The following is an 11002-nucleotide window of genomic DNA, read 5'->3' on the forward strand; positions in this document are numbered from 1 at the left end:
CAAACTATGACAATTCAACTATTAATCCACACGATGTCTCAATGCCATTCTGAGGCCAAGTTGACCATACTGCACCACACGTGTATCGTGGGTGAGGCTTAACGTCTTGCCACTAGGTTGGAGGGTAAAGAACTAAGGGCTAAGGGACTAAAAGAAAGTTCTACTTTACTTGCGCCATATATATATGCGCTGTGAACAAATAGTACCATTCGTATTTCGGTAGACGTATTCCTACGCGGAACCGGGGCTAGTAACGACATGTTCGTCGGCACGATTGAACTTGAACCAAGGGGCTTGGCTGCTGGCGCCAAGTTCTTGTCCAATGAGAGAATGAAACTATTATGGGCTGTTAGTAGACTAAAGGGATATTCAGTGTATATGTACAAGGAATATACAAGGGATATCAAACGATATACAAATACTATTAAATATATATCCATAAATAAATATATATATTCGGTTTAATCTGATCCTTCACAACACTAGCAATAGGAAAAAATGCACCACAGGCAATGTGGAGGAGAGAAACCTTAGAAGGGTCGTTCAAGGGGGGATCTCCCTTCTTAGATGTCGGAGATAGATAAAACAAGTGTTCTTTATCTGCCTCTTATTTGGTATGATCATCTTGACACTGCAGAGATGAATCGACAGAAATCAATGTAGCCTCTCTCCTGGGACTACAGTATGATTGTTGTGTGGTATGAACCACCTGCACATTGCTCACAGGTGATGGAACTAGAGCAGCTGCGGTATTGATTTTTTCCCCCCTTACCACACAAATTAGTGAAGCAATTCAAACCATTGCGGTAACTGCTATAAATACAATACTAAATAGATCCTAGACCCACATAACTCTTTATCCCTGAAGCAGATGTCGCAATGATGGCTTTTGTACAGTTTTTCACCCCCCCATTTACAATACAATACATGCATGATCTGACCTGATGGCGGGCTGCAGGGATCTCTCCATGGACTATCCGTATAAATATCTGTATACGCGTGGACACGGTGCCTCAGAGACTCCTAAATGACGTAGTGCTGAGCTGGTAGCCTGGTACCTCTCGAGGTAGATGGGTGCCTTTTAATTGTATCGTATAATGTTTGGTTTTCGCTCATTCACTTCTAATCAGCTGGTGTGAATAAACTAGGGCTGTCAGTTTATCGTGTTCATTAGATTAATTAATTACACAGCTAATTATCGCGTTATGAAAAATAACTCAAAAATACTATAAGAAAATTATCTAATAATCTAATCTAAGCAAATGAATAAATGGAAGGTTTTGTAGATGCAGTACTGAATTCTGCCATCCGGACACCTGCCATTTGAAATATGATTATAGAATATCAGGTCTAAAGGGCGGTTACGTGGCGTAGTGGGCAAGGCGCTCGCCATGAAATCTGGAGACGCTGGGCTTGCCTGTTGGAGCCCAGCGCTCCACATTTGCTTTCAGTTTTTCAAGCTGTTTTGGCCTGGGCTCTGCCCATAAGCGCTTTGAGTGACAGTCACCCACACAGCGTGATGCATGCAAGAGAGAGAACGAACGAGAGAGGATAGATAGCTCCGTGTGCGCTGTGTGAGCAGCTCCTCGCGATTGTGTGTAAAATGCAGGTGGAGGGGGAGAGCGAGAGGATAGATCGCTCCGTGCGCTGTGTGAGCGGCTCCTCGCGATTGTGTGTAAAATGCAGTTGGATAGAGGGAGGATAGATCGCTCCGTGTGCGCTGTGTGAGCGGCTCCTCGCGATTGTCGGGGACAGGGAGACCGCTTCCGCATTATTCCCTCTGCTCCGTTGTTGAGCGAATTGTGGTCGGTGACTACAACCAGATCAGCACCTTGCTACGTAGGATAGCGAGTCAATTCTGAATGGCTTGGTTCAGTGGGGGAGGTTCTTGTCTGAGCTGAACTGAAGAAACGGGAGTAGCTAGAGATTTCACATCAAATCAGTGTTGGTACAACCCCACATTGCTAGAAAACAATGCTAAACACTGGAAAAGGCAATTTATAAGACGGGGCACCTTTAAGTAGAAAAACGTTGCACTATAAGAACGAACTGGATAGTTGATGATGATAACCATTTAACTTCATTAGCTCTCTAAAACCATTTAAGCCATTCTCCCTTTCTGTGTGTGTGTGTGTGTGTGTGTGTGCGCGCACGTCCCATATCGTCTTTGGAAAGACCAGATGACATCTGAGGAGTTTGATGGTATTTACTTAGGATGGTGGCCATTGGCCAGATAATGTTTATATTTAAATATACATAAGTATAATACATAATAGGGCGGCTACGTGGCGTAGTGGGCAAGGCGCTCGCCACGAATGACGGAGACGCTGGGCTTGCCTGTTCGAGCCCAGCGCTCCACATTGCTTTCAGTTTAGCTGGTCGTTCATACTAATACACATTGGCCGTATTAGGGGGTGGGAAACTGATGGGTGGGGATCGGGCGTTGTGGACAGCGACTCCTACAGGTCGGTTGGTGCGCCTGCGCAGTAGAATCAGGAAGTGTCGGGGGCAGCGTGAGCCTCCCACGCGTTACTCCTCGCCACTGAGAGATCGAGCTGCGCAGGTGAAAAGATGAGACTGCTGTTACCTCAAGTACCGGAGGGGACTTGTGCTATGTATGACTTAGTCCACATTGCAGCCGGCTTGTGGGAGGCAAGAAACGGCGTTCGTGAATTGGATGATATGAAATTGGGATGGGAGAAAATATAGAAAATGGGAGAAAAAGTGGATAATAAAAAAAAGTATCGGGTCTAAAATGGTTATGCGATTAAAATGTGATTAATTAGATTACTTTTTTTAATCGCCTGACAGCACTAGAATAAACATAACCATCTGCACTGATCTGAAATGTTGCACTTTCAAAACAAGTCGAACTCCTCTCGCTGGAGTTGTCTTCACCATTTCCTCCGTTTTCACTTTCGTTTCTGGGTACATGTTCTCTGATGTTATCTGCACAACTTAGTGGAGAGTTTTGAATACAAGGCTTGAAGAAAATAGGCTACACAATTATTATTTACCGTACTTTTCGCACTATAAGCCGCACCTGACTATAAGCCGCAGCAGCTAAATTGAATGATGTGTACATATATAAGCCGCACTGGACTATAAGCCGCATGTGTTTTAATGTTTAATTACCATATGTAAGGAGTGGAGCCTGCGGCTTAATTTGACTCAACACGGGAAACCTCACCCGGCCCGGACACGGAAAGGATTGACAGATTGATTGCTCTTTCTCGATTCTGTGGGTGGTGGTGCATGGCCGTTCTTATATTGAGCTTTAAGTTCCCACCTCTACAGAGAATGACTCCCACCTCTACAGAGAATGACTCCCATTGGGACACAATACTGTCGGACAAATAACAAGAATTAACTCATTTACAAGTTGTATTAAGTAAATAAGGGAACAGATAAATAACATTTCAATGCAGTAAAAAAAGCAATATTTCGATTTTCGGGTTTTGTCCACATATAAGCCGCACCGTTATATAAGCCGCAGGGTCGAAAAATGGGGGGAAAAGCCGCGGCTTATAGTCCGAAAAGTACGGTATTTACAAAATAGCATTGCATTTATTTCAGATCACATAACGCAAGAATTGGAACATAAACAATGGGCCTGAAATAAATATTCTGTTGTCCTAACTGGGTCTGCTTTAACTAAATGTTTCCCAGAGCCGTGGGTGCAGCGATGCAAGAGCCCAGTGGGGAACCCCCAGCTCATCCAGTTCAGCCGGGAGATCATCGACCTGCTGAAGAGCCGGCCAGCCTGCATCCTGCCTATTAGCAAGTTCATCCCCTCCTACCACCATCACTTTGCCAAGCAGTGCCGTGTCTCCGACTACGGCTACTCCAAGCTGCTGGAGCTGCTGGAGGCTGTACCACATGTCCTGCAGGTACACACACACACACTAGGTGTTGATTGGCATCTCAAACCCTGCCCTCTTTTCTTGGGCTTGACTAGATGTAAAGCGACAGTTTTTTTTTAATTTATTATTTTTTTATTTACACATGTAAAAACAATTACATATATAATAAAATACAATCCACAAGGGATGTGTAGGAGAATTGCCTAAAAGCCCTCTAGGGGCTTGCATGTGGCATTCACCAGGAAGCAAAATTACACTGATGTTATATCAAGGTAAAATATGCCCCCCCCCCCCCCCCCCCCCCCAAACAAACGCACACAAGCAGGGCTACATAGACACCGAAACAGGCACCCATGCCAATACGATTTTGGGTATAGAGAAAACAACTAATGACAGGAAGATTATATAATAAAACGAAAATACAATAACAAAATACAACAAGCCATCAGACCACAGTTTGTAAAGGGAGCCCATGGGAAATATTGGTGATCTAGCTAGGAGATGAGATTTCAGTGCTATTTTGAACTTCAGAGAAGAACATTCCAAAATATGTGGAGGCAAAGAGTTCCACAACTTTTTGACCCTCTGTAGAGTAAACAAAACTGAGATTGGGAAGTGCGGGAAAGGGGTGGTCTAAGCAAACAGGAACTACGTGTTGGGGTAATTATGAATTTGGTGATTGTGGGCAAACATGTCATGAAAAAAAGGGGGAAGGGCTCCGTTTAAAGAACTATGCGCAAGCAGTCTGAAGATGATTCACTTGATAAACACTGAGTATACTAACTTATGGAATAGAGGCTGAGAAGAATGACTTCGTTGTACACAGCTGATTATTTTTAGAGCTAGTTTCTGGAGACGATATATGGGCTCATGTTTGGTCCCAAACAAAATTGCAGTAATTGATATATGGGTAAACCATAGAGTAATATAACATTGTGGCAACCTCAGTGCTCAGCAAGTGACGTGTTTTTCCAAGAATACCAATACTCTTGGCCTTTCTTGTAGTATGTACAAGAAGAACGACTAGTGGTGCCATTCCTAGCACACCTGCCTGTACATGCTGCACACTAGGGATGGGAATTTGAAGGCATACCCATAGTTGATTATTCTATTGAATACATTTAGTTTACCCAGATACAGGGCAGCAGCACCACTTTTGACATAGCGATTTTGCCTTCAATATAAAAGTGAGAATAATTTTTCCTTCAAAATAAAAGTTTGTGTGTCTAGTTTTATGTTAAAAAAGGGTAAATAAAAACATTTGTTCAAAAAAAAAAAGTTTGGTTGCCGCATTTTCTGGCCTGAATACCAACGTAATTTAGACTAATTGAATATTTGAATAACCGTGCCCGTCCCTAACGCACACAACTATAATCATTGAGAGTGTTTGGACATGGTCTGAAGCAACCACTCCTGGCTGATGCTACCAGGTCATTTGTTGCATCATCCTTGCCGTACCGTATTGATTCAATCTCATCACTGTCCAGCTCAACACAGTATGCTGTTGCTTCTAACCCACTGAAGTGTGTAATGAGAATATGTAATATAATTATGTTCCCTTCACAAAGGACATGACTTTGTCTTCCAGACTCTTGATGCTTTGCTGGGGTAATTGATTAACCCAACACAATCTCAATTAAGCATAATTGACATCTCTTGTTTGTGTGCGGTGCACGTGGTTGTGACTTTTGTCGAGCACCAGAATGTCCTTCACCACATTATGGCCTTGTCACTTAGCTTCATTGTAATTCTGGATACTGGTAGATAAAACTCCCTTCCCTCCCTCTCTCTTTGATCTCCCTCACCCATCTTTCCTTCCTACCATCATTCCTCCCCCCTCTTTCTTTCCTATCCATATCCCTACCCCCATTCCTCCCTGTCTCACCTTCCCAGATGTCATATTCCATTGACCCCCCACCCTTTCCAGTTTTGTATAAAGATGTTTCCAGATCTGGTGGAGCCACTTCTTTGAGAGTCATCCAGCCATACTCTGACTATTGTATCTGTATTGATACTTTGACTGAGTTAATAAACTGTAGTAACCAGGTCTCTTTGAGTAAGTTATTCATCTTCGGCTACTTTCCACCACAGTACTAAGACTATGTGTGTGTGTGTCTCTAGATTCTGGGCATGGGTACCAAGCGCCTGCTGACTCTGACTCACCGTGCTCAGGTGAAGCGCTTCACGCAGGACCTGCTCAAACTGCTCAAGTTCCAAGCCAGCAAGCAAGTGGCCATTAACGACTTCATGCAGGCATACCATTGGTCAGTACACTGCTCGATAAAGTGTCTTTTTTTGTGTTTATGTCCCATGTCGTTTCCTGGTAATTGCCAAGGATGTTCTACTCCTGTATATGCTTTATATATGAAGGCTTTAGGGCTGTCCTTGACTGAAGAAATGCATCGGCTATCATCCAGAAGGCCTTCTTTTTAAATGTAGTGCTTACCAGGGATCATTTAATTTATCAGAAAATTACTTGTGACACATTTTTAGGGTTTAGGTACCATTCACATTTGAATCGGTACCTTTTTTCAGTACTTAATTCTTATTTTTATTATTTACAACTGGGTGGGGGGGGGGGGGTGGTTGAGAGTTAAGTCCAAACCGCTCAATTTCAACATTGTTATTTATTTAGAACATTTATTATTGTTATTTATTGTTGTAACCCCACACCAAATAAATCGCCTGATCATGTACAGTATTATGTTTTTAAATGTTTAAACATCAACATTATCTGGCCTCGTCTGGTCTTTCCAAAGACCCAAGAGATGGGACAGTAATATATATATGCGTGTGTGGAAAAGGCGCCCTCTTGTCTAGTATATTACTATATACTAAACATGTAAGGGTACCGGAATTTGGTACAGATTGATCTAGCGTGAATCGGTACTTAGTGCTACGGATGTACTACTGATGTACTACTGATGTACTACTGATGTACTTGTCCGTGTGAAACACAGTGTGCTGTGGGTTAAATCAGACTGAGGCAAAAGTTTTTACCTTGATGATTTTTTTGTAATCGAGTAACTCTAATTAATCATTTTCAGCTTTAAGAAGCTTTCATTCATTCAACTGTTGAGGACCCTCAGTATCACTTCCCGCATTCATGGAGCATGTTTGGATTGCTCTGGCTGACACTTCCTTCACGTATTGTGTCCACTCTACCAGGTGCTTCTCCAGAGACTGGCAAGTGATAGACTATGGCCTATGTGATCTGATGGACCTTCTGGCAGAGATCCCTGACACCACCATCACCATCACACACCAGGAAATGGACACCATCATCTCTGTCCCCAAGAGAGGTCAGGACAACTGTTTTGTCAATTTGTAGAATGATTCATAGAATCCCACCAGTATGTGCTTTGGCAACCCTTTGGCATGACTTCTTTAAAAACTACTGCTCCAACTCCACACTGGAAAGGAAACGGGGAGCAGCCTCTGATGCAACTTAACAGTACTGAAGATTAAAGTCAAATGTGGGAGGGGGAATTATGTTCGGGTAATATCGACATGTTTTCCTTGATTGTGGAGGATCAAAAAAGGAGGGTGGGGTTTGGTAGAGGTCAATTGTTTCCAGCATGCTAATCATCTTCTGTTTTTATTTCTTTAGACTTTTTTTGTCAGTCTTCATTTTATACTTTTTTTTTGAGAACATACCGTTAGCCCTTTCACTACCAAATGGTTAACCTTTCACTGTGACAATACAGAAGGATAACCCTTTCACAACCACACTACAGAAGGTTAACCCTTTCACTATTCTTTAACCGTCTGTAGTGTGGTAGTGAAAGGTTAACCTTCTGTTCACTGCCGCACTACCAAAACGGTTAACCATTTCACCGCCGACGGTGACCGTCTGTTGTGTGATAGTAAAGGGTTAACCTTCTGTCGTGTGGCAGTGAAAGGCTTAAAGGTCAATAAATATGATCATGTTTTGGTACTCATCTCTCCGTCCTCGGTGCCTCTGCTGCTGCTCCTCCAGAGCGCACGGCGGAGGAGATGGAGCGCACCAAGCAGTTTGGGAAGGAGGTGGTGGACCTGCTGCGCCACCAGCCCCACTGCCGCATGCCCTTCAGCCGCTTCATCCCCACCTACCACCACCACTTCGGCCGCCAGTGCAAGCTCACCTACTACGGCTTCAACAAGCTCATCGAGCTCTTCGAGGCCATCCCCGACGTCCTGATGGTGGGTGGTTGGTTGAAACTGTGGTCAAAAATGGAGGATCAAATTGTTAGTAAATAATAAGGTGATATGAGTCGAGTAATTTATTTATAAAGCACGTTTTAGAAACTCAAGAGCCAACCAAAGTGCTGTACACTCAAAGGCATAAAAAAGAATTTCATAATGCAAAAAGGCACAGCAGGACAAGACTGTATAATCGGACAATAAGACAACAGTAAGCCAACACACGGATAGAGTAGCACAAAGTACAATATAGCACATGGGACATTGGGACAATAGCGGGACACTAGACATGGGGTGATTTACTATAGTGCAATGAAGCAACCTACAGGATAATGGAGCACAAAGGACAATGCAGCACACGGGACACAAACACGGATACAAGGGGGAAGGGGCAGGATAAATTGCATGGCAGTGTGAGTTAGGGTTTATTGAAGGCTAGGGAGTAAAAGTGTGTTTTTACTCAGGACTTAAATTCATTCAAACCTTTATTCTCAGACAATTGAGGTCACCCTCCTTTTCAATGTCGTCGAGACTTTACAGACATTTCAATGCACACATTTCTACAATATAATAATAAATATTAATAACTATATAGTACTCTTCACACATGGACCGCAGTCCAGAGTGCCCCATAGCAATTAGTATAAAATGAACATAGGCATAAAATCAGCACACAATTGACACGATAATAAAACAATGCATAAATTGCAGACATAAGAATAGGTATAAAAGAGAATAAAAGTAGTGCAATGTAAATGTGCACATGTCTCCAGGGAGGGGTTGTTTTGATATGGCTGTTTAATAGAACGTCGTCGTCCCCCCCCCCCCCCAGGTGTTGGAGTGTGGCGAGGAGAAGGTGCTGACCCTGACAGGGGTGGAGCGTATCAAGGCCCTGGCAGCCCAGCTGGTTAAGCTGCTCCGGGCCCAGAAAGACTCCAGTCTGCCGGTCAGCCAGCTGCTCAGCGAGTACAGTAAGACCTTTGGCTACGGCCTGCGCCTGCAGGATTACGACGCCAGCTCCCTGCCCACTCTGCTGACTAAGCTCTGCCACGTTGTCAAGGTAGGGGAGGTCTGCTTTACTGAAAATGCATTTACTGAATGTCTTCACCTGTGTCAAACCTTTTGTTTTCTCACTATTTTAAATGTTATATCCAGGAATGTTGTTCAATCTCAAAAGTTTGTCTCTGAATGCCCCCTAGTGGCTCTTTGAAGCATAGTACAACAGTTGAGACTTGCTTCACTAAAAGATTGGAAGGTTGTTATTGAAGTAAGCAACAATCCATATGTTCTTATGTACCTTAGATACTATTGTTTCCTTGTATGTATATATATGTGTTGCATTACATGTATATATATACATTCATACCAATTATTTGCCTGTTCTATTCTCCATCCATCTATCATCCATTGCAACACTATATTATCACTGACATCCAAGTTGGGGGATCCCCTTTGAACAGCCCATCTGAGGTTTCTCTCCTCTACACCGCCTGTGGTGATCTCCCCCCCCCCCCCCCCCCCCCCCCTATTGCTAGGTTTTTAGTGAGTCGTTCCTTATCTTCATTGGGGAAAGTCTGGGAGTGTTGCAAATTTGGATTTTATGGTGGTTTTTGATCTTTTGTGATGTTTCTTCTTGACTTGTACAAGAAGACTTGTACAGACCATGGGGGCTATTCCATGTGATCTCGGGCTATACAAATAAATTTGATTTGAATCCAAAAAGAGAATTCGTAACAAACATGATCATTCAATCATTCAAAAGTCAATTTCAAATTAATAATTTTTTTCTAAATAAACGTCTGTCTTAGTGTTACACAAAAGTAGATAAAGCACCTCTCTGCTCGGGACATTTTACATTTAGTAATTTAGCTGACTCTTATCCAAAGCGACTTACAAGTTCTGTACGACAAGTCATCAGGAAGGGCACAACTATATGTCTTAATAACAATGTTCATCAAAGTGTTGAGTGCTACAGTGTAGGTTAGTTTATTAGGACAAGTACATGACAGTAAGGTTAGTTAGGGTTAGATTATATATATATATATATTAGGGCTGTCAGTTTATCGCGTTAATTAGATTAATTAATTACAGAGCAAATTATCGCGTTATGAAAATTAACTCAAAATTAATTACATTTTTTTTTTTTTTTTTTTTTTTTTTTAAATAACTTTTTTTTTTATCTCATTCATTCCATAAGAACGTAGAATACACATTACAGACTTTTTTTATATGGTCCATTTGCATGTTCTTGGTATCTGATTCTAGGGACATCTATGGATCTCAGGGAATGTATTCCCAGTGTCAGAAATACTGTGTCTGTTACTAGGCTTGAGTAAATTGTAATGAACCAAATGAGAATATCAATAATTTTTTTTTATCTTTGACTGTGAATAACACTATGCTCAAATTGACCAGACCTGAAAAATCTAAGCAAATTAATAGATGGAAGATGATTAAACAGAAGGTTTTGTAGATACAGTACTGAATTCTGCCATCCGGACACATGCAATTTGAAATATGATTATAGAATATAGAATATCAGGCATAAAATGGTTATGCGATTAAAATGCGATTAATTAGATTAATTAATTACAAATCCTGTAATTAATTAGATTAATTTTTTTAATCGCCTGACAGCACTAATATATATATATATATATTATTTGTTTTAACAATCCGTTAAATGACTCACGTCTCTGTCCTAAGGTGGTGGATGGCACAGAGGGGCGGGAGGTACGGCTGATCAACAGGAAGTCTCTGCGTTCGCTGACCTTCCAGCTGCTGGCGCTGCTGATGTCCCTGGAGGAGGAACACACCACCAGGGGCCTGAAGGTGGAGGAGTTGAGCCAGCTCTACCTGGCCGTCCAAGGAACCCCACTCAACCCCTGTGAATACGGCTTCCTGTCCCTCAGCGAGCTGCTCAAGAGCCTGCCTTACCTGGTGGAGGTGGGCACAGA

At 42.4% G+C, this 11002-nt stretch overlaps 1 protein-coding gene across 3 annotated transcripts in view; it reads left to right on the forward strand.

The window, feature by feature from the left end:
• Positions 1 to 11002, forward strand: part of marf1 (meiosis regulator and mRNA stability factor 1) — a 55630-nt gene that overhangs the window by 37596 nt on the left and 7032 nt on the right. For all 3 annotated transcript variants that reach the window (XM_084318040.1, XM_084318042.1, XM_084318041.1), the window contains exons 17-22: positions 3670 to 3890; positions 5985 to 6127; positions 7032 to 7165; positions 7843 to 8045; positions 8878 to 9105; positions 10752 to 10991. In XM_084318040.1, coding sequence (XP_084174166.1) covers positions 3670 to 3890; positions 5985 to 6127; positions 7032 to 7165; positions 7843 to 8045; positions 8878 to 9105; positions 10752 to 10991 — 1169 coding nt within the window. The remainder of the gene's footprint in view (positions 1 to 3669; positions 3891 to 5984; positions 6128 to 7031; positions 7166 to 7842; positions 8046 to 8877; positions 9106 to 10751; positions 10992 to 11002) is intronic.

Source organism: Notolepis coatsorum, assembly GCF_963971535.1.
Source record: "Notolepis coatsorum genome assembly, chromosome: 7".
NCBI classification, from domain to species: Eukaryota; Metazoa; Chordata; class Actinopteri; order Aulopiformes; family Paralepididae; genus Notolepis; species Notolepis coatsorum.